Source organism: Poecilia mexicana, unplaced genomic scaffold (genome assembly GCF_051168715.1).
Source record: "Poecilia mexicana isolate PSO_F unplaced genomic scaffold, ASM5116871v1 scaffold_11, whole genome shotgun sequence".
In the NCBI taxonomy this organism is placed as follows: domain Eukaryota; kingdom Metazoa; phylum Chordata; class Actinopteri; order Cyprinodontiformes; family Poeciliidae; genus Poecilia; species Poecilia mexicana.
In genome coordinates, this window is record NW_028263380.1 from 15,574,386 (window position 1) to 15,599,416 (window position 25,031).

At 37.2% G+C, this 25,031-nt stretch overlaps 1 protein-coding gene across 1 annotated transcript in view; it reads right to left on the reverse strand.

Annotated features, from left to right (window-relative positions):
• Window positions 1-25,031, reverse strand: part of LOC106924683 (CUB and sushi domain-containing protein 3) — a 392,355-nt gene that overhangs the window by 167,023 nt on the left and 200,301 nt on the right. The window contains exons 5-6 of the mRNA XM_088010270.1: window positions 24,805-25,012; window positions 5,274-5,386 (exon numbers count right to left, since the gene is read on the reverse strand). Coding sequence (XP_087866396.1) covers window positions 5,274-5,386; window positions 24,805-25,012 — 321 coding nt within the window. The remainder of the gene's footprint in view (window positions 1-5,273; window positions 5,387-24,804; window positions 25,013-25,031) is intronic.

Sequence of the window (25,031 nt, forward strand, 5' to 3'; positions counted from 1 at the left end):
CGTTTGATTTCAAGAGGTGTTGCTAGATTTTCCATCTGAATGTTTGTGAGTGAAATCTGTTTGTGTGTGTTGTGTTGTCTTTGTTGTTTGGCTGTGCACCACACACATGTCGGACCAAACCTGTTATGTCTGATTTTTTTTTTTTTTTTTTTTTGTAGTGTGTGAGATCGCTCAGGTTTCGAAAATCAATCGATAATTTCCAAATCTTGCTGTGTGAACCAGGTGTTAACAAGACAAATTCCTATCTCCTGAGCTACTGTCGCCACAAAAGTGTGTGTGCATTGTTACTTGTCCTGTGACAGACATCCACATCTTATTTTTTGTTTAGATGCCATTTGGAATGTGATTCCTCCTGCCTACACAGTGACCTCTGAGGATTTGGAACAAGCTGTGAGGAGATATTTTATTTTCTCTTTGTCACCTTATCTATAACTTCTGTGTGGATAGCAGAAAGTGATATTGATCTGTTTGCTTGTTTAGTTTAAAGATGTCACAGAAGAAAAATATAACATTCACATATGTAAGTGAATAAATTAATAATTGTAATGGCAATTGATAAACAGAAGGTCAAACTTTGAAGTTTAGGTAACTCAATATAAGCACAAGTTGTTTACACTTGATGGCCGAATCTATGTCTGCAATGTAATGTAGATATATATCTTTAAGTAAATACAATACCAACACCATCTCTCTATGCATCTTGTACTTCAGCAAACTCAGCATTATCAAAGGCTAAGCCAGGATATCAAGGATTTTTTGGACATGGCAAAAAATTTGAAATGCAGAAATGTAGTATATTCTCATATTTGGCACTTAATATATGAGAACGCTATGCAAATGTTGCAGCAATGACCCAATGACAAAGCCATGTAATCAGTCTTTAACAGTCTTCATTTACAAGACAGAATGTTTATAACGAGGTTTCACAAATGTGTTTCATCTTTTCACTATTAAACTCCTTCAAAAAAGTGTCGTCACATACACCAACAAGATGGAAGATACGGGAGACACAGCAACTTCAGAATAAACCGAAAGCTAATTATTGTCATGTTGACGATATTACCTTTCAATCACCCTCATGACTAAATTCAAATCATGAACATGGCAGATTTTAGGTTTATAAGGAATTTTAAATTCAACCAGGTGGCGACAGTCAAAGGAGTCCCATCCTGTAACCAATGGCTTCTTGGTTTGAATTTCTGCTCTGTCTGTGTCAGTTACTGTGTCCTGCTGGTAAAGTGTCTTGCAGAGGCAATAGGTGCTGCCATGCAACCAGTGGCATGTAGTTGCTACTAGTGGCACTTAGTAGCTACTGCATGTGCAAATCCAGCTTGCTACCATCAGCGTGTGAATGTGTTCATGAATGAGTGAATGACTGAAAGTAGAGTGCTATAGGGTCCTCTGGTTTAAATAAAGCACTGTCCAAGTACAGGCCATTCATAATGTGCTCTCTTTACCTTCAATTGAAGGCTCAGCTTTCTTCCCCATCATAACCTGGACAAATCCAGACTGAACTCACATCTTTTCAAAACAGTACTCTCTTCAGAACCCAATATATTTGACATTGTTATTAAAATTCACTATTTTCATATAAAGATCGGTCTTTGAGATTACTTATGACATCTACTTGTCTCATTCTTTCTATTGAAAAATGTCTGGATGTCTTTTACCAGAACATCTTGTAAAAACAGTTTACTAATGATCTAAAGTGCAGATAAGATGTCAGATGTGTTCACCTGTCCTTAAAACTCTAGTGACACTAATTTGTCGTGATCTGATTGAATCTTTAGAAATTAGCAAAAGGGACTGCAGTCCAAATCTGTTAGGCACTAAAGGACATATTGCTAAACTTATTGAATGAGATGCCCAAGATTTCGTTGTGCATTTACTGATTGGAGATGTTTAGTCGTAAAAGTGTAATCATCAATCAAATTATGTTGCAATATTATCATGGTGTACACATTATTATATTAAGACCAGTGAAATGGGATTAAACTGACTCAATAAATTAGGTTTATTTTAAAACATGCAGCAAAGCTCTGTTTTTGGATTTGTGTGTAAAATCAATACTTTTTAAATGGCACCAGGATAGTGATGGGAAATTCGGCTCTTTTCTGAGAGCGAGCTCTTGTGGCACGGCTCCCAGAGAGGAGCTGGCTCTTTTGACTCCCAGCAGCTTTTAATTTATTATCATATGTACCCTCATATTTTAGCTTAGCATGTCAAATACGAATGTTTCGTATGTTACCAAATGTTGTTGCATTTAGCAGAAGCCTTAAAATTGCCTAACTTTATGTTTTTCTTGTACTACAAAAGCAGGCTTTTTTATTGGGGCATGCCATTAGCAATGCATAGGGAAGAGCAGTGACTGACTTGCTAAGCTTAGCATTGATGATTATTTTTAGCATCAGAACGCTGGGCTCCAACCAACGGGCACACTTTGGCATGTCCCGGTTAAATTTCTTCAGGAATTTTCTAGTTTTTGTGTAATATTTAAATCGAAGCGTTATCTTTTGTTGAATATCTACTGAATGAGAAGATGGACAGATTCATCAACTAACTTTTGTGTCTGTCCCCCTCTCTGTTTTCACAAAATGGTACGATCCCATATCCTCACTTGTGATTGGCCACAAAGGCAACATGCTACCAATCAAAACAAAGTTCTCCAATGAGCGGGGCAGAGCCACTGAGAATGAGAGCTGAACAACAAAAGGGAAATAAAATGGAAAGCCAGCTTTTACTCAATGGGAGTTGACTCTTCTGATTCAGTACATTCATTTGCGCATGACTAAAAAACTTATAAAATATTTAGACATAAAGGTAGGCTTAAAGTAGGTATTTAAAGTTTAACTATGTATTTGAAGAACACAAAAAATACAGACAGCCATCTAAATTACAGCAAAAAAAGCTTGCTTTCAACCAGACTAGTACAGTGTGAAAACAAATATTACAAACAAATATTTCATCAAGTCAGCCTTAAAAGATACAAAGCTGTCCTTTCATAGGCACTGCCAAACATTCAGCAAGCTGTTCTGATTTTACTGAAATGAGACTTTAAATTGGTAAAATCATGTTCTAGTCTGTATAAAAGACAAAAAAAAAAAAAAAAACATCACCTTGTCTGAGGTCAGACATTAGAAATTAACTACTGCTGGAAAGTGCACACCACTTAACATAAAAACTAGAACTGGCATGGACTACACCACTATAAAAAATTAGGGGTCAGTCATGTAACCAATATAAAAATTAGATTTTATTTCACATTAAGACTGAACACAGCATTTTCTTCTTTTTATAGTTTTTTTTTTCTTTTGTGAATTCTCTCTCTCTTTGGTGCCTCTGCAAGACTCAGTTAAAATCTTGATGGGCACAGATTTTTTTTTTTTTTTTTTTTTTTTTTTTTAACAGAAGTCCTCCCAGTGGTCAATTTGAAAGCCAGGCAACATGTAGTGAGGTATCATCTGGGGTCATTTGCAACTTAATAAGCCCATCATAACCACAGGCTGGAAAATTATGCAGAGTTAATATAAAATAACCACTGAATTAAATGAAGTTTCAGTTACTGTAATTGGTTTAATTGACCAGAGATCTGCTAGAGACACGTGATGAATGCAAAGAAGTATATAAGGTTTCCTCAAGATGACTTTTTCATCTGAACGTTCTATGCAAATTCTCCAACTAAATGCGAGGAACTGCTTAAAGCAAGCACACTGTCCAAGTTTTCAAAATGTTACAAGTTTTGGATATTGTTTCACAACCCAACCCTCCTTTTACAATAGTCCTGCATAGCCTCCCATTTCACAAAAACAAAAACAAAAAAAAAACATTGAAATGTTACATAACTTTACATTTATTTACTACTTTGGAATGCTCATTCCCACAAAAATACAAAAAGAACACTCGTTTTTGTTTGCCACGTTAAAAAATGATGAAAAAGTTCAAAGGGTGTGATTGCCTCTGCATTACAAGCGATTTGAGCAGCATTCAGGATTGAGTTGGCTCGTGTCAGTCTCCTCACTTGCTCATTTCTACTTCAAAAGCTGGTTACTCACGTACCAAATTTTCATGTCAGAGAAGATTAGGAGGGAGAACGTGACTTATGCTTGTGAGAAGACTAATATAAGCCCAAAGACATTAAGATGCTGGCAGCGCCCTTTAGAAATGAGCAAAAGACTATAATTACTGTTTCAGAGAGAGAGAGAGCTATCTAAAAATACCCTGGTGGGTAAGTGAAGGGGTGCTAGGAAGACAGGCGCTCACATTGCATCATTGATTGTAAATGAAATTGGTGTTTTTAAATGTTTTCCTGACTTTTTCTTTTTTTAAATCGCAGGACAATAGACCATGGAAAAGCCGGCAATGAGAGCTAAAATAAATGAAAATGGAGTGAGTGAAAGTATGAGGTGTGGCTCGGTGGAACGCAGTGAGATTCAGGTCAATGAATAAATCTTTACGTTGTGTCTGCTGACCTGCGGGTCGGGTTTTGTAAGCCTATTAGAAAGAAATACAGGGTTGCAGTTTATAAATAACTTAAGAAAATTTCATGCAAGGGACTAAGCTTTCATTACCACACCACATTTCACCTCCTTTACCCTACTTTCCGTCACTTCCTCATAATACATGATTCTGTATTTTAATCACACCGTGTGTGCTGCAGGTGCACTGCATGCCTCAGGCTAAGACAACAGCAATTTCTGAGTGACCTATAATGCTGCACAGATTTAAGAGGTGATTTGAGGCTGAAACGAAAAGCTGGAAAATTAAGGGGGGGAAAAAAACAACATGTGAAGTGTAAATAAAAACACTATCTGTCCCAGTCGTTCCGCTGAGCACAAATTCACCTCTCATTATCGCTGTTGGGAGACATGGCTGTTGCCAAATAAATTTCCAACCGCTTTCACCGTTTAGGGGCTGCATCAAAGAAAAGTAAAACTGTGTTCTTATGAGCACTTACCCAGGAGAAAACAAAAGAGCTAACTATGTAAAAAACAAGGACAGAGAGGGAAGCAGAGAGATGAAAACAGGCAGAAAGGCGCTGTTGAGACAAAATGACTGGGTTCAAGAAGTGTGATTAAGAGGAGTTATTTGGAGGATTGAATTTCAAACAGAAACCAAACAAAACAGGGGGACAAGGAAACAAAATAAAAACCTTCTAAAAGTAAATTAAAAGCCAAAAATAAAAGCTATTCATAAGCAGAGGGCTGTTAGCCCACACTTAACCACCATGAGCATCCTGTGTGCGGGGGCATTGAGATGATTTCGTCTGATCTTACCTTGGTAATGTGCACTGAAACCTCGGTAACGGTGGTTGCCATCGGTGACAAAATGCAGTCGGAGCCAGTTCTTGTTGCTAACGATCGGAGAGGGCACGTTACTTCCCGACAACCTGAGGAAGACCGAAAAAATGTACTTGTAAAATGAGACACGCACACATTCACACACAGGTAGGCAATAATCTTTAATCTAATCAGTTGTTTAATATCATTAAAAGACCCAAGGATACTTTAAGTTACAGAGTAGAAAGAGGAATAGCTGGCACCAAAACAAAAGAAACAACAAATGGCAAACAACAAGAACTAAATACCAATTTAGAACCACAGAGGCAGAGCAATAACCTAACCAATAAGTTGAAGACACATTAAACATAAAATTGAGTTCACCCATCCATCCCAGCAATATTTGTTTTGCCATCAATTGTCAACGCAAAAACTGAGGAGGCTCAGTTTATGCTTCAGAGTCAGTACTTCCCAAACCACCTGAAGCATCAAGGAAGGTAAGGGTACATTTTCTTCCTTTCCTTCTTCACCACAATCCTCTTTCTGACTTTGCTTTCTATGTATCTTTTCATGTAGGCACTTCTCCCTGTTACACTCTATTATTCATGTTTACAGCACTTCTTTCATTTTCCGCAAGGACATTATTACTCAGAGCACATTGTATGAATATTCAATTGCTCCAATATTAAAACGGGAGTAAAACCGTAAATCTACACAAAGCTCATGAATGTGACATTTAAATATTTAACAATGTGCTCAGAAAGCACTTAGCAACCCTAAGCTACAATATGAAGGTAAAATCAGAAAATTGTTCCTTGCAGTAGCTGAAGGAAAGTTTAGTCTGAAAAGGTAGGCATTCAGTACCTCCAGAACTAGGGGAGGAGGAAAAAAAAACTTCTTTTGAAATGCACCCACCACGACGGCATAAGTCTCATGTATGAATGTTCATAAAATATAAAATAAGACCATGGCACCTTTCCAACTACTTGTATGGATAATTAAAGTGTACAATGAAGCAGAGCTATTACTTTAGTGAAAACATGAGCAGAGAAGCTACCTGGCGTCTCATGAATCGTTCCCATGTGAACCATTTGTAATGCATTATTAAACCATCCATCTATGCTGATGGATTCTGTCTCCAACTGTTAAGTGCTCAACAAAGATATCTGCTATAAAAGCATGTAATTGAAACCCTGAGGTATAGATTATTTTCAGAACTGCCGTCATTTTTTTAGGTGGTGTTGGTGTTCGATTAATTGATTCTAATGCAATGTGCAGAGTGTGAGAGGTTACAATGTTTATTTTCAAGTGTCTGACTGCAGAATATTGTAGAAAAGTTGCACTTTTTGTGAAAAAAAACCTATATATATATATATATATATATATATATATATATATATATATATATATATATATAATATATATATATAATTTATAGCCCATTTTGCATAAGAACAACAAAAAAAAAACACTGCCCAGCCAAAAGAGAAAAAAAGTCACATGGATTTAAGAAAATAGGTACAAGCCTCCTATTGGATAATTACTGCAAAGGTGACTATTGTTCATCTGTGGACCTGTTATTTAACCCTACCTGAAACAACGAGTAGCTTCTCATTATCAACAGCCTTGTCAAACGTCACTCCTCATGGTCACTAAGAAGCGCATTTCCATTTGCATGCTTCAAAACTAGAAAACAGCTAAAGAGATTCCAGAAGCTACTAAAATTGGGTAAAAGAATTGCCAGATGTATTATTACAAACAGGAGGAAAAGTGGAGAACCATCAAGGAAGAAAAAACAATCCCGATTGATTGTCATCGACAACAAATATTAAAAAACCAACAGTAGAACTCAGAGTTTAGTAGTGAAATTCGGAGCATTTCCACACACAACAACGTTAATGTGACTTTGGGACGGAACAGCTGTGTAGCCATTAGAAAACCACTAATCAATGAGACTAACCAGAAAAAGCGTCTCTAATTCGCAAGAAGGCAAAAAGATTGGACTCTGGAGGAATAGAAGATGGTCATTTGATCTGATGAGTGTAGAAGTACCCTGTTCCAGAGTGAGGGGCACATCATCAGGGTGAGAAGAGAGGCATATGAAGCTACGCACACTGGCTACTTCGCAAGCCGTAGGGAGCAGTGCTATGATCTGGGTTCGATCATCAACAAATGTGAGCAAACACTGACGTCAGCTGACTACCAAATTATACTGAATGACCAGGATATTCCATCAATGAATTTTTCTCTTTCATGATGGCACAGGGACGCTGGAAGAAGACGATGCCAGGAATTAATGGGCTGAAACTGTACAAAAAAAAAAAAAAAAAAAAAAAAAAAGTGGTTCTGGCGGGCACGAGACATCACTTTTACACACAGATTGACCACAGTCCAAACATAAACCCCATTGAGAATCTTTGGGATGCGATACAGAAGGATTGCGCAGCGGCCGGACTCTCTCATAATCAACAAGATATCTTGTATAAAAAATTCATGGAATACCAGCTAGAAAAAAAAAAAAAAAAAAAAACTTGTGACAGAAGCTTACCAAAACATGATGTAATTAAAAGTAAAGGAAGCTTAACACAATATTACCGAGTGACCTTTACGTTGGTGGCAAGATTTTAAGATTTTTCTGAACAAAAACAAAGTTGATTCTTGTTCTGAAATATCAAACTTCAGGAAAGAAAATCAAGTGCCAAACTCCTGGAACTTAGTGACAGGAATAAAAAAATAAAATAAAAAATCCACTGTTTGAAAAACTGATGAATTGACCAATTACAACTGTTTTGGAAAGAAAAATCTTTTCTCAGAGCGAACAGATTTTTCAGTTTTTGCAGAGTGTGTACTCACTTTGAAAATGAATTACAAAACCAAAAATGTATCTGAAAATAAACAAAGAAGCATTGACTGTGCAACTTTTTTTTCATGACAATATCCCTAAGTTCTGGTTTTGCATCTGTTTCTTGGAAAAGTTCAGTAAGAAACTCTTTCTAGGACCTAACGAGGGTTTAAAGGTTAAACATAAGATGGCACTATCATCTAATGCACTTTTTGCTGTTTTTAAATGTGCTTGCTACCTCCTGCATTTCATTCAGGGCTACAATTATTGACGGTAGAATGGATTAAAGCAACAACAAAAAAAAACCTAAGATTAAGAGAGTCAGTTTTCTGTGTGTGTACATCTTGAGGAGAGGAAGAGCCAGTGGAGAATTGCCAGAAGGAGCAAGAGAACATCACTGATTAAATACACTACTAAAAGAGTATCTCTTCCCCTCTCAATTTCTGTGTCTACCACCCTGCCATCCATCCATCCTGTACAGCAAAAATAGAAAGGAAAAGGAGGAAGCAAATAAAGAGGCATGGGCTGAAAAGGGGGTAGGAGTAGGTATAGATCAGTGAAGCTTAGACAGTGAGATACTGAAGGAGAAAGCCGTGTGAGCTTAGGAGGAGATGGAAAACCAGGCAAACGATGACAGAGGTACATTACTTTGCTGGCTATTTAATTATTCATCTCAGTACCCAAGAACTGTAAAACAGAATCACACAAAACAAAAGGTGGCAGCTGATCCCAGCGTGGGTAATTTATAAATAGGAGATTAGGAAACATATTTAAGTTTAAATATTAATTCTCTGCCACACCAAACACTTGACAATAAATATTACATAACATTAGCATTAGGAGCTGTGAACTTTTTGTGTTTGTTTTTCTTTCCCTCTGCTCCAAATTATCTTGAATTTATGACTGTTCACACAAAGGCATTTTGCTACAGGGACATAAAATGCAAACCGTAAGATCACAGTAGTGTTTATGCTTTACGTTGTTTAGCAAGAGGGTAGAGAAAGGGTATGGGGCTTTAATCCAGTCCAGTGTATGTGCATGAGCTACATTGTTTACCTAGCTTAGCTTGTAAAAACCTTATTGGCACTGCGATTCATTTTGACCTGGTTTGGTCCCTTTTCTCTCCTTTCTGTGCATTCCTTTTTTTGATAGATGTCCATAAATTTACAAATTTTAAGCAATCACATAATCACAACTGCACTCAGGCAGCAGAAGCCCTTTCTCATAAAATGCTGCTGACAAACTTTATTAAAGTGATCAATACAAAGCCTTCAAATGGTGCATAAAATGCATTCCACTGCTCCAATTGTAAATATATATATATATACATACATATATATATATATACACAATACAATGATCAAGATTTAATCAAGACTACAGTCCTGGCAAGCAATTTTGTTGTGTGATGGTATAAAGAGAGAAATCTCCATTGACTCCCTGTGCTGATAATTGCCATGCTGTTGAACACGGTGCTGCTCACCTTTTTTCCCAGGGACAGGGAGGAGTTAAGCTGGTAATGAGGGGTTGGGGCTGCTGCTGACTCTGACTCATCTGCTGTTAAGTGTGGCAAAAGGTACAGCGTGCAAATTAAATATTTAAAAACCCTGCTAACGTTTGCCTTCACTGATTTAATGCCGATGAAATGGAGGCTAACACCGGTCTGTAGCTAAGCTAGCTAAGTCAACAGGTTGATAATGACACAGTTTACCCGCCTCTCTGGAGAAAAACTGGATTGCAAACTGACTCTTTTGTATTTTTTCTCTTTCCTGATTTTGAAAAACGGATATAGTTAGTTTTCTTAGCAGCATGCTGACTATCGCTGTCAGTGTCGTCCTCTACTGACTGCTATTAAACACTGACAAGTGCGCTGAAAGCAGGAACAAACCACTTCATGCAGATCGGTAGGGGTGTTGTGTAAAAATACTATATTTGCTTTTTGGTCTGTGAGTAGTACCATTTAACTTTTACTGCCAAGAACAGATAAAAACAATGATATTATTATGTTTATTGACAGCTTCCTTAATTTTTTTTTATGTTATAAACATTGTTTTCTCCTAAATTGGTGCCCATGTCGTACCTCTGCTGGTGAGGCACTAGTTTTAATATTCTCCTGACCTTTGGGGTGTGGCGATGTGGAGGGAGGGTGATTACTAAACTTCCAATAAAGTACAGAGTTGCAAAAAATTGGTCGACAAAAATAAATTTATGTATTTTAAGATGCAAATGTTATGTATTTTCACGGACTACTAGCTAATTATCTATTAGTATCTCTTGAAAACAAGGCAAAATGACCAGATAAGCTGGTTAAAATACACTTAAACTCTTCCCTGTACTTACATAGCACTTTATAAAGGACCCCAAAGCATCACAGTCCATTCAGTCATTCACCCATTCATGAACATGTTCTCACATAAGCTACTGGATTGTAGCTGGCGAATCTAACAGCGGCGAGGCTACCATGCATCGTTGCCACTAGGTCCCTTGACCACCACCAGCAGCAAGCAAGTCTAGTGAAGAGTCTTGCCCAAAGGCACAATGACAAAGTCAGACAAAGTGAGGATTCAAAACGGCAGTGATGGTGGCAGGACGAGTGTCTACCACCATCACTACTGCCACTAAAACAAATAACATTCAGTGACTGAAATTGTGGTAAAAGTTCTTCAGCGTTTGTCATTATATCAAGTTATTATGATGATTTGATAACCCTATTAGATGTTTTTACATTTGGTATTTAGGTGTCTAATGATCTGCTGGAGGAATTTTGATCTTTGTAACTTCTTGATAGGTAAAATATCGACAAATCGACAAATTTAGTGGCAGTAGTGGCCATCACTACTGCCACTAAAACAAATAACATTCAGTGACTGAAATTGTGGTAAAAGTTCTTCAGCGTTTGTCATTATATCAAGTTATTATGATGATTTGATAACCCTATTAGATGTTTTTACATTTGGTATTTAGGTGTCTAATGATCTGCTGGAGGAATTTTGATCTTTGTAACTTCTTGATAGGTAAAATATCGACAAATTTGTCTTTGAAATATGGCACGTAATTATGTTTCAAAATCATCTGATCGATGCCTCTGAAATACCTTATTCTTATTCTGATAGTTAATATAAACTTTGGGTATTCATATACATTCTTAGTGTGTGCAACCCTTTTCGTTATACAGCAGGGAAATGCCTCTTAGACAGTTTTGTCTTAATAGCCTTATCTGTTTAAGACAGGTGGGGACTGCCATACACATACACAAGCAAACTCAAACTTTGTGCGATAAGGAGAAACAGGAGAAAATGCATTTCAACACGAGTCCAGACACACACACACTGCAGGAGTGTTGGACAGAATGTAGTCCTGTAGAGTCATCATCAATCTGCATAGAGAGACAAAAACGTTCCACCGTTTTTGTGACGGTGTGCCTAATGCATGTATATTGTGTGTTTATGTAACAGTGTTTATTGCATGCGTGCGTAAGAGTGTGTTTTAGCATTTCTCACCTTGTAAGGCCCATTTTTCCAACAAGCACTTACAATGTGAGGCCCTGTCTCTCCTTGTGAGCTCCAAAGCCTGGGCCCCATAAGAAGAAGTGCTGTTGTTTGGGAAAGGATTCATTTTAGGACTAAGGTGTGACTTGAGTGCAGGTTTAGTTTAGGGTTAGGCATGTACTGGCCATGGTTAGGTTTAGAGTAAGAGTCAGGGTTAGGCTGTAGAAATGAATGGAAAGGGAATGGAAGTCAATGCAAAGTCCTTGTGAAGGCAGACAGACATACGATGCGTGTCCACACGCGTGCGTGCGTGTGTGTGTGTGTGTGTGTGTGTATGTGTCCTGGCTTGCGTAAGCATGCCTGCTGTGTCACCCTCCATCAATCTCAAGTGGGCAGGGAGTAATCAGTGTTCACAACAGGACCATGCTCTGTCCCTCCCTCCCCTCTGATATCTCATCTAAAATTTTCTCCTCCTCCCTGCTCGCCTCCTCACCCGTTTGTCAGCGTGAATGAGCCAGGTGTTTTAAAAGTGAGCTGTTCATAATAAAGCCTAAAATATAGCAGAAGTGGGTGACTAAGGACTAATTCCCCCTCACCCCAAAAACAACAATAACTTTGAACTAAGATTACATAAAGTCATTGATGTCCAAATGGCAAAAATTTGGACATCAACTTTACAGGGCTGGACAATATTATTTAAATAACATTCCTCATACCGTTATAATGACGCCATAGCCTGTCATTCATTGCCTGAAATAATCTTAAGGCAGTTTTGGAGCCTAGATATTCCTGATCATGATGAGAGTTTTCAATAACACAGCTGGGTTCCTCTAAATTGAAAGATATCACAGTTAAAAGGCTCATTATTTCTAAGTCTTAGGCTCTATGTTTTAAAGAGAACTGGGGCAAATAGCGTGTCTAGCTAGCACCTTGGGTTAAAATGAGTCCTGTTTTCTTTTTTTTCCCCATTTTGAAGATTGGATAACAAAGACTGGCCTCAGCATAACATTATATATTTACCCAACAGACTAGAGATATTAACTAAATGAAAAGTTCCTAGACTGAAAGATGACCATGATAAGAATGATTTAGACAGCTGCAATAACGATAAACTAACATTGATGTCTGTGAAACTTCAAAACTGGTAATATAGGGTTTGTTACTTTTCCTCGTCAAACTAATTATCCCCCTATAATTTAACCAGTATAATAATTAGGCTCATTTTGGTCATTTGAAAGTTTTACTTTTCAAGAAATATTTCCGTTTGTATGACTGACTCAAAAAGACTGAAATGTTTTAGGTTACATTTTTGTGTCAATTCTGTCCTTATCACAGAAAACACTGATCACAGTTTTATTCCATCCAACGGTCTATACTACAACTAATGAACAGAAAAAAAAATATTAAAAATGCTGCACTAAATAATTATAATCTACTTAAAGATTGGAATTTACCTAAGTTTTCACTGTGAGGTAACATCCCTGAAATTGAACGAGATGAAATATTTCACAGCTTTTTACACTCCTCTAATTAGGGGTGCTAGTTATTTTAGAAGGTGCAACATATTTGCTTTATAAAATGATTTTACTTTTTCATGGTGCATGGCCCAACAACTGCACTGTGTACACAAAGTCTTTCAAATTATTTAGAATTTGCTTATAGTAACATGAATCACCTCATTGGTTCTTATGTAGTTTTCACATGTCAAACTGAAAACTGTGTCAAAATGTGACATATGATTATTTTATCCATTAAGAGTAGAAGCTGCTTGATGTCTGAATAAATTATGGAATTAAGTGACTTAACATTAATTCTCCAGAATGTTGCCAAGTGCTTGGTTGAAAATAAGAGAAATAGCTGTCAAAACCCAATGGAAAAACATCTGAATCTCATTAGACAGCTCCGGACCAGCATTGTATTGGTGAACTACTTTAATGTTTAAAAAAATATATATATACATATAATAAAAGAGCTCAAATATCTTGTTGCCATGTTGACACTATCATCACTAAAAATAAGCATAACGAGACTAAAATACGTAAATAAACTAAAATAAGTTGAAATATTACTTCCCTGACTCAACTGCATTATGATTTTGGCTTCAGGCGCAATTAAAAACAGCAACGTATGTATGACGGTGGAACTAATTGGCTGTGGCTTAAGCTGGCTACACATCACGCTTCATCAGTCTTCCCCTTCTGGCCAGGTCCCTCTGGTTTGACTTAGCAACTCCTGGAAAAGGTTATTTTCAGTGGGAATGGGAAATATCAGTTTTACTGCTGACTTACAGGTGACCTGTGGAAAAATAAAAACCCTCCCTGCAGTGATGACATGAGTTCACTGTAATTAATGTCTTAGAGCCTTTTCTATTTCAGACATTTACAGTTTTATTTAATGTCCTTTGAAAAGAAAAATGCTAAGTTGTAATGAATTAGGTCATTACAATTCATTGTAATGAATTGTAATCTTTGATGTACGTCTTTGTACATCAAAGACGTACATTTAAAAATGATAAATACTGTTACAAAGCACACCAGCCAATCGGGAAATAACCATAATATGAACTTAAGTGAATCTTACATTTATAATCCAATTAAGATTTTACGAACAAAAATATTTTACTTTTTTTTTTTGATATGCCAGCATAAAGGATTACATAACTGACAAAAAACTAAAAGTACATAAGAACATGTAAAAATGTAAAAACTGTTCCCAGCCTTTATATTCAGCCAACTAATACTCTAATACTCAAAAATAAAATAAGAGGAATTGTCTTCAGAATCACTTAATTGGCAAAGAGCAATCTGCACAAACTGGAGCCTTTGCGAGGAAATGACCTAGTTTGAGATTTTCCATGTTCCTTATCTTATGCTGATGAGTATAACCTGACTTTGTTTGCATAAACTCTAATCTAATTATCACACACTAATCTAATTACAGACTTTACTTTGATTCTAAGAGTAATTTCATTAAGCTGTTTACATGCCTGGCAGACAGATTTATCTTAATATGCTCATCTTAACACAATATCGCATCCCGAGTTGACTGAATTAATCAAGTTTTGTTTTTTTTTGTTTCTCTCTAGTCAAAAACGAAACATGTGAAATGTTCTTATATACAACAAAAAAAAAAAACGGTTATGCTTTAGACTGTTTTCTGCAGGTTTTACAGAAAGAATCCAGTTAAGACCAGCTTTGAGACGACGGCGCCAGCTACAGAAAACGACAGTTGCTCTAAAAATTAACACTCATATACTGGACAATCTGGTCACAGAAGAAAAAATTCAGATGGACAGATCAAGTCAGCGTATGGTGGTTACATTTCCAGTCTGCTTCCTTATGCAGCAAATTTTTTTCAACCTTTCATATTGCAACTATCTGAACAAACTTTTGTGACCTCGGACAAACAGACCGAGCGGAGTTAGCTGCTCCGCTTGGCTTTTGTGGACTTGGTACATGATCGCATTTTTAGTTTCATGTGCAGATGGCAACTGTCAGTTTCTCAGTGACTGTCTGTCCTTCTGTGTTTTTCTCAACTCCTCTCAGTGTCCCCATCTCTTTGTGTCTACAACCTCTTTGCTCCCCCATGAGTCTCCTTGATGGCTTTTTCTTCCTGCGTCTCCCTTTCCACTCGTCTTGTCCTGTCAGCTCTCATCTCCCCCACCCCTTGTCCCCGATTCTGCACCTCTGCTTTCCTCTCCACCTTGCCTTTCACCTTCTTACCTTCCGTCTTGTCCTCTTCTCTCCTGGCCCATGTTGTCACCCCAATTGCCCTTTTCGGCTCCCCTTTCTGCCCATCCCTTTCTTGTCCCCTGCATGTTTGTCTCCGCTTCTTGAACATTCTTCTGAGTGACCTGAGATTTTCTTCCTAAAACAATGCGACACCTCTAATTTTGCCCCTTCTTTGTATTTGATGCTCTGAAGTCAGGCACTTTCAGTAAAGAGTTTTACAATTTTCCCCAAACCCTATCACAGGTAAGTTATCACTGTGATATATTTATCAAGACATGCCTAGACAATAACCTAGTAGATCTAAACAACACTTTGAGCGAACCAAAATTGGATTTAAAAACTGACACCCTTGGAGAAACGATGTGAAGGTCACCGCTTTAACATGGAATCCCCAATGTTGCAAATAGACTCAGACGAAAATAGTCCACATTATGAACTTGTTTGCAAGCTCTCTACAAGAATCGTTTGGCTTGTGAACATGGCTGGTTACGGATTCGCTGTAGAGTCCACCGTGTCTCCGAAACTGGTGGTAGATGTGATGTACAGAGGTTCATTTTAGAGTGAATAAATAAATTCAAACAACAACATGAGCCTCTGTTTTTGTGGTAGCAAAATGAGAGAAACCTTAGAACTGATAATATCAGAGAAATTTTGTGAAACATCTTATTTTCTTCTATTCTAATTTACATTTTAGCTTAGTGGTCTTTGTTTAAATTAACAGTACTATTAACTTTCACAGTCATCTGATCTCAGCAGAGTAGAGGAAACATTGGGATTTGGTGGAACAGGAGATTTGCACGATGTGTGTTTAGTATGTAAGCGACTTTGAATGGTTGCGTCACAAATGCTCATGTGTTTCCAAGAAAGTGTTTCTGATTTATTTTTTTTTATGTCATTGGTCGGCTACTTTTCAATACTTTTGAGAGACCCACAAATCATTATGTTGTTGTTGCAAGATGTCTGTTCAACATGTCATGATCCATTTCTAAAGTCACGCAGCTCTACATAAAATGCAAGACAGGTCCATTCACATACCGCCTATGTCTTCTCATTTCACTACATACATCCTCATTTAGGTTTTCCAATGGCCAGAGTAATGTGGCTGCATCTACAACTTGCATGTAATGTATGGTTACATAAGTCTTTAATATTTCATGAACAGTAACAATGCCGTGATCTATCCCCACCGGCTCAATTTGTTGGTGTTTCACCAGTTTTTAGATGCACTGTGAAATTTTACTTTGACCCACGTTCTGCTTACATTACTCTTTTCTCCAGGCTTGACTAATGTTTTCAAGGCATTTCTATCCTCATTAAACATTCAATGAATAAATATTTCAACAGGCATATTTGCTGTCTTCCGAGTCTTGCATTTCGCCAACACATCAGAACTCAACTGACTCCTATTCGCATCGCTAGAAATACAAGTGCAGAGATTGGGATACCCATTTATCCCATTCATAAAGTTTGGAATACATTAAAATTTTATTCTAAAATATATGTTTAATCAATTGTCTATGACAACATCTTTATGCACAATTTAACTCAAAAGTCAGGACCCTGACTTGCTCTAAAACTTTGTGTGTTTTGGCTATGTCGGAAGTAATCTGTTTATCTTGTGAGCAAGAAAAACAGCAAAGTTGTGCATTTCTGTCCAAGGTCACTGCTCCATTTCCGATTCGGGATGGTGCCGCGATCCCGGCATCCTTTCTGCCAGCAGCATTGATTAGCACTCGGCAAGCATAACATCACTCTCTCACACACACACAAACAAATGCACGCGCACCCACCAACACACGCACACACTCTTCGTCTTACAAAGCCAGTTCTCTCAAAAGAATGCTAGTGGTCGACCAGATCACAAGCCCACAAACATGTACTGTTTTACGATGTTTTGCATAAAGCACAACAGCAGAAAGAATAGCATGAAGCAGAGCCAAGCGAAACAAAAGACCAATTTCTGGACAAGAGACAATGGCAAATTTTTTGATTGATGATTCAGGAGGTATTGGGTTTACTTCAGTGGAGCTAACCTGGACTTGTTCCAGTCACACAATACTTTCTCTTCATTACATTAAACAATATAGGCAGCTTGGTCATTATTGTCAGAAGGAATTGGGAATGAGACTGGTAATTTCAGTTAAGACTGCGCTTTAAAAACCCTTCAGTAAAAGTGACATTTATTGCATTTTATCCTTCTTAAACCTGTATTTAAAAGATTTAAAATTGAAAACAATGGTGGTCAACAAATGCATCATGGAACAAAAAACAGGGTTTCTTGAGAGATAGGAGAAATATGTTCTTTTTTTAAAGTACACATGGAGTTAAACACAAGTTTTGAAGGAAACAAAAGATTGGGGTGACAGCAAGGAGGCCTTCCATTTAAGAGTTGGATCTCGTCACGAAAGATGAATTATCAGTGGGGTCATGAAATAGCTTTTATGCAATTATAAGGAGCATTTTATTGCTTGAAGTTCAGTAAAGGCTTTTACATTAATTATTGAGACGGGTATAGATAACTCAGACATGCCAATTTTATTAAAATGCAAATAAAAAGCCCCTTTACATTATCTTATTATAATTTAGAAGATGCATGTTCCATTTCTATTAAGAATACATATGTTGGTTTAAATTCAAATCTGCCAGAGGTATGAATAAGTTTGGGTGGAACTGTTTAAATAACTACATTTACAAAGACGCAGCTAAATCAAATGCACAAGCGCAACTGTTTATCAAAGTGTCAGGCAGCCAAAAAGAACACAATGGTTTAACATTTCTTTAAAAATGCATTTGTCCTCAACAAGATACATAATGACAAGATTGTTGACAAAAAAAAAGATGTTTTATCAGGCCTTTCAGTCTCTCTCTTGCTGCAGGGAACAGAAAGACTACCAAGTCTTAAGCTGAATTCGTCCAAGTCACTGTCAACATTATTAAGTTCACAGAAATGCTGCGCACACAGAGGATAAAGAGTGTAGAAGTTGAAGCAGGTTGGGGGAACTCTCCATGGGCAATTTTGTAAAATACAACAAACCAGTTAATTTTGAGGTGAATTTGTTGATGATGGTCAGCTAACAGAGGAGGATATCAACATTTTGAGCTGGGCGATACCATGCTGTTCTGTAAATGACAAATATGGGTAGTATAGTCAGTAAAAAAAAAAAAAAGCATATTAGAGGAAGTGAAAGGAAACACATTCAAGGAGGATGCCAGTTTCACCTTATACTTAGTAAAATACACCGTTTTCTAGTGAGAGTCTGAAAATATCCATTGCTTTCTACTGCGACCGATTTAAGATTATTGACAAACTATCTCTGGACAGGTTGAAGGGGAAGAGAATTTTGTCATCAACTTAATTGTGCATAATGAGTCCATCACACTACTCACTTCACCAATGTAGGTATAGAAAAGGAGGATCAAACTCTGCAGAACACCTTGAGAGAGAGGAGGGAGGTGAGAAATCGCTTTTTGTGAGCTGTTTGGAGAACCAAGAAAGAGGTTTACCAGAAGCTGCACCAACAAACACATGCACACACTCTTTGTCTTACAAAGCCAGTTCCGACGCCATCTCTCAAAAAGAATGCTAGTGGTCCAACAGATCACAAGCCCACAAACTGCTAAGTGGATATCAATGAGAGTCATGGTGTCAAACCTTTGGCAAAAATTGGCACAAGGCAACCAAAGCTGCAGTGGCGTAATTTAAGACATTTACGTACAGCCATACCCAGTTCTGAATTCTTCCTGAACACTGGATGAAATGGTTTTGGCTTTTAACCCTGTCTTAGCGCAATGCTCAGGAGGAGTGCGGCAATTGCCACGGTCGGACAGCGGGTAAGCAGGGGGGTTGTCCCGTCAGACTCATAAAAGCACACACAGGGTCAGTGCAACCCTGCCTGACCGAGCACAGAGTAAAAAACTTGTGGGGTCTCAGTGACTCTGTCTCTTAAGACTGTGGGAGGGTTAAGTAATCTGTACGGTCTTCATTCCAAGTCCCTGCAATCCCTAGACAGGCATGTCTAGGAAAAGGATAGGAACAGTTTAGGATTATTGGTGGTAAAATGAGAGGAGTTCAAATGATAAGTGATGGTGTCTGCAAGATGTGAAAGAGCTCTTACTTATTCTGAAATTAGATCTGAGGTTATGCACTACATTTATTTAATTCTGAATGCGAGGATCAGATTTCAGTAAAAAAAAAAACATATCAATTACTCCAGTTAAAGGTTTCAGTTTCTCCCATCAAAGGGAACAGCGATGAGTAATGCCATTTAATTCCATTTAGAGCCACAAACTGAAGTAAAGCATCAAACAAAACTACTACTTCCTCCCGGAGGAATCAGCTATTTGCTCGCATATTAGCAAGATTTTAGACTTTAATTATCTTGCAAAGGTTGTGCCTAATTCAGATGCGTTGTTAGCAAAGGCCAAACGGTATGCAATTCAAAGCTTTCGAAAATCCTTTCAGTTCTAAAACCCTGTCCCAACAATTAGCAGTCATTGGACTCCTCAAAGCACCTGCCTATTAATAAACATAATTTATGCCTACAAAGCAGAAAGGAGCCTTAAGGATGACAGCAAAGCATCTCCAGATAGATCTTTGTTCAGCTGTCATTGCTCTAAATGACATATACTTGTAAGAAAACAGGTCAAAAGGAAGTGAAGAAGAAAAAGAACATATTTCAATAAAGATGCTCAAAAGATTGCTGGGAAGAGAAATCAAAGTGTTTCCTTGAGTGAGAAAAAGACTTTCAAGAAGATTAAGCAGGCTCTGGTGTGTAGCAGCATTGTTCAAATGTGCAAATGCATAAATGTGACCTTAACGATAGAGTTAGAAGATAAAAACAACTTTTTGTGGAAACAATAATAAGTATTTGGAAAAGATAATAATTTTGCAAAAAAAAAAAAACATGCTTAACTAGTAAATAAAAAGGACATGGGTAGAAAATCTTTGTAATTTTGGAAACCAGCTTACAATATTTCATAACAAAATTAGTTCAAAGTGCAGCAATAGCTTGGACAAAAGACTAAGGATCCTAAACACAATATTTACAAAACACTGCCTAAATATACAGAAGTGTACATGCTTTCCATAAACATTTGACTGTGAGCATAAGTTCTCACAGTCACATAATCTTGGCGTGATAATAATAAGCAGCTGCTGTGGTCGTGTACTTGACCCTTCTGAGAAATGCAGGTAATAAATATGTGACCCCTGAAGAGCAATCATGGGTTTTTAAAGTAGCTGACATACTGAACTTTAAACCCAGTTTTTTCTTCCTCACTACAGGACTTGTTGCTTTGCACAATGTGATTAATATCTTCATATTTGGAAGCGCCGAAAATCGGCTTTTCAACGGCTAAAATACAAAATAAGATTAAAAACAATGAAAGACCTTTAGAATGACTCTTCTATTTATTGGAAAAAAATTATATATATATATATATATATATATATATATATATATATATATATATATATATATAGATATATATAGATATATATATCTATATATATATATCTATATATATATATATATATATATATATATATATATATATATATATATTCTCCTAAATAACAGAATCACAGCATCACCAGGCTGAAATTAACTGTCTTCTTATCTGTCTTTCTTACAGTAATTTGACTTGATGAATCCTTTTCCAAAACTTAGCATATCTAATTTCCTTTAGAGCTTAATCTCAATCCTAAGACAAACAGAAGACAAGAAAATGACAGCACTTTGTCCACCATTTAACAATTTTCTGCCAAGTTGTCATGCCGTTGCACCCAAGAACACGAAATAGTACTACATTTCAGTGGCAATGTAAAAAATGTGGAAAATCTTGTGCTGTAAGGAAGGGGAAAGGTTACAGACGGTCGGTCGGATGGACGAAACAAAGACTAAAAGTACAACTGAGGTGAAGGGAGAAACTTTTCTTTAAAGATTCTCTGCTTAGTTTCAAGGACAACCAACTGTGAAACAACAAAACATAAAAGGTGTGCGTTTGGGTGTGCCTAGCGTTGGAAATCATTATAGCATTTAACTCATTGGGACATGGTTGTCTCATAGGCCCAAGCACACTTCGCTGAATGCTGATGAGACACATGAGGAGCGAGTGTGTACGTTTGTGAACAGTGTGTAAGTAGTGACAACGAGCCTGTGGGCTTCTGCGTTGAAACGTCGGTGAACACTGCGTCCATATATGTTGGTGTGCAAGAAACTGCAGCCCCGCAGCATCCGATAAACGCACACTCTTCCACGTTTCTGTATCAGAATATCAGCCATTAGCTTCCTCTGCTCATTTAAAAATTTGCATTTCGATAATTAGCTTCTTTTCTAACATTGCCAATGGACCTCGGTATATTAGCACTTGGTGACGGGAGGCACTTCCAAAGGAATCAGACAACTTGACTGGGTATTCATGGAGATAATACAACAGCAGAAGGTTAAAAGGTTTAAATTTCAGAACAGATGTTGTTTTAGTATTTTTTTTTTCTTTGCTGCACGGCGCCTGTGTGATACAAAATGATACACAGCAGGTAAGCGATGAGTAAAGCGAAGATATTTCTCAATTTGTTGACATCTTGCAGTTATACTTACAGTGATTGGTATGCAAGGCGACATAGAAGTGTAAATATATAAGACCCAAATTTAGCTGCTCATCAGCAAAGAAACTGTTAGAGAAAGTTTTGAAACAAAGTATTACACTCTTTATGCTATTTCAGTGTTAAGTCCTTTTACAAACATAATGATGATAAAGTAGGTAAATATTTGTTGTTTACAGTTCAGGAGCATGGAGGGATTTCTGTTTACCGAGTGGCTTTATGTTGATATGAAGTTGTAAGAATTTTCACAAGGACAAAAATAACTAATGATAAGATACAGGGGAAAAAACAACAACATGCCAGCCTGATTAGAAAAACATGGAGACATACTCATGACCACACCTACATATGAAGAAGCATGAAAGGAAAACACAAAAAAACATGTAATGTCGTTTAACGCCTAAGGTACAGTACACTGATATAAGTTTTAAACCAGCCCAATTTTCATTATGCTTTCCTACAAAGCAGCCAGACCAGCTTGCCAATTTCCAAAGTGATCTTGATCAATAGCTCTTCGGGATTTCTGAAGGTCACTGAACAGTTCTTCAGTGGACTTTTGACCCCACTTTCTGTCCAAACCCAGAACCTGATCAGTTCAGTAAATGCTTAAATCTGAGAAAATTGTACAATTGGAAGGAAAAATAGAAAATGCCAGGCCTTAAAATCTTTCTTGCATAGAAGGAGCAGTATGTAAACCCATGCACATGTAAAACTGAGAAGTCCAGCAAAAACTACATAGAGAAGTTAAGAGAAGTATCAGTTTCTAATTAATCACATTGTGCATGACCCTTTTCAGCTTAAAGGTTCATTGCTGTTAATATGCTATTTAATTTCTGTTAAACCACAAAAAAGCTTTCAAAAAACGCAGCACAAGAAATAATTTGTGAAACATTGCAGGTAGAGTATCCTAGCAACTCTTGGTCTCCAGGCCCCTCATAATTATTTAAAAAGTAGCCAGATCACCACAAATCTGGAAAACCTAAACCCAAAGTGAAAGGAATGAAAGTGCTACAGTCCCCTCACAGCCCATAAATAACTTATTTGCTGATTTCTCATCCATTCCATGGTATATTTCAACAGGCACCTCATCTGCACTGCTTCAATGGATTTGCCCTACAAATGTGGAGCTGTTTGCATCCCCATCATCACACTTAGCCATACTATAAAGGTCGAATCACCATAAGTGTGTTTGTGTTTTTTTTTGTGTGTGTGCAGCACTCATTTAATGCAGCATTAATCAAAAATAAATGAATAACTCACAGAGTATGCAAACTATTGCATGATATAATATTGTGTATAGAAGAGCAAAATTAGTTTAAAATATTATTAAAGCTTTATCACATTTCAGTAGTTGCTATGTTACAGCTAACTTACCCATACTGTTTTTCTTGGGCTTTTTTTCTCTGTTTTATTTTTATTTTTTCTCTCTCCACGACTCCTAGCAAGTAAAAGCAGCGTGATGGGGGTTTGCACCTGTGCAGAAACGCTCAGGCTTGCCTGGGAGCAGTTACCATTATTACTTCCAAATCAATACACACACTCTAATATCCCTAACCATGATTAGATTCAAATTGGTTACAGCAACAGCAATGGTTGATCAATACCCTAATTTACCAACAATCAATAAACAGCCAGAGCAATAAAATGTTATGAGTGAACTATTTGAAAATACATGAAGTGGTGTTGAAAGTAGAACCATCAGAGATCAGTTAATCCCTCTGTGACGTATGAGCCATATACAAACGTAAATAATAGCTATTCACTTAGAGTCAATTCCAACTGCTTTATTTTCACAAAAACATAAACTTTATTTCATATTCATATTATTTTCTTTGTTCTTTTCTACATTTTCCTATTTGGGTACTACTCACAATATGTTTTTTTTTCTTTTTTTTGCTGCACTCCTTGGTGTGGTAAAATTGTGCCATGGAGTTAGCAACGACTGAAATGTCAGGTCAGTAATGTCAAGCAAACTTTTCTTTTCAGTAAAGTATGGATAAGGGCCAGCATGATTATTATATCAGGAGACGGTGCTCGGCTGCCCGGCATTTGATTGGATATGTCAGCTGTACCCTGCCTGCATCTATGGAAAAATGGGTTTTCATAAAAAAGAAAACTATTTTTAAAACATGGCTAAAACTTTCCTGACTTTAGCTTAATTTTATCTTAGTTTCGCGGCTACAGATTAAGACGAACCCAGTTGCCTTATGGGGTACTCTGCAAGTCGTCTTATGCATAATTAACATTGAACTGACACTCCAATCTTCTCCACATTTTTTCTGAAATGTAAGTGAGTAGTCCACTCGCCTCAGACTTAAACCAGTTTCAAACTAACACGTTTATCACAGCAGGTGTAATCTTGTTTTATTCTATTTTTTGTTGTTGTTTTTATTTTAATGCCAAATTAGCAAGCACATACACAGAAGACAACACAAGCACTGCAATACAAAAAACAATATACTGTAAGTCAGCCATATTTTCCACAAACAGCAGCTAAACACCGACAATAACAAAACACTGGGACCTTACAAAGCAGAGACGGGAAAGAATGTCATATCAAGTTTCATGTTATTTTATGTATAAAATAAATAAATAAAAAACATATGCTGATAATTATTGTTATTATCATTAAGCAGCTCTTATCCATAAGTCATTAGATACATTCATAGCTCACAGCAGCCATTATGGATCTTGAGAATGGGATTAATGAGAAATCTCACACGCTTACAATCAAACTTTGCGTAACCAAGAAATTCAGAACAAACAACATCGACACATTTTGTCACAAATACCCACTTGTACTAAAAGCAACACGCAGACATTTAAAAGTAAGCAAAGAAAAGAAAAAAAAAACAAAACTCACCAGATGGTCGGTGGTTCTGAGCCCTCCACTTCCAGGTAGTCATACTTTTCTTCGGTCTGGAAGTCTGTAAAGATGACAGAGATGGTGTCTCCGGGTTCGGCCAAAAGGATCCAAGTACAGTCGGCTTGGTTACCATAGTTGCCGGGGTAACCGGGACTGGTCACCACCCCACTGCCGCCCCTCACAGTGCCCCCACATGTGTCCTCAGCTGTCAATCAAATCAGAGT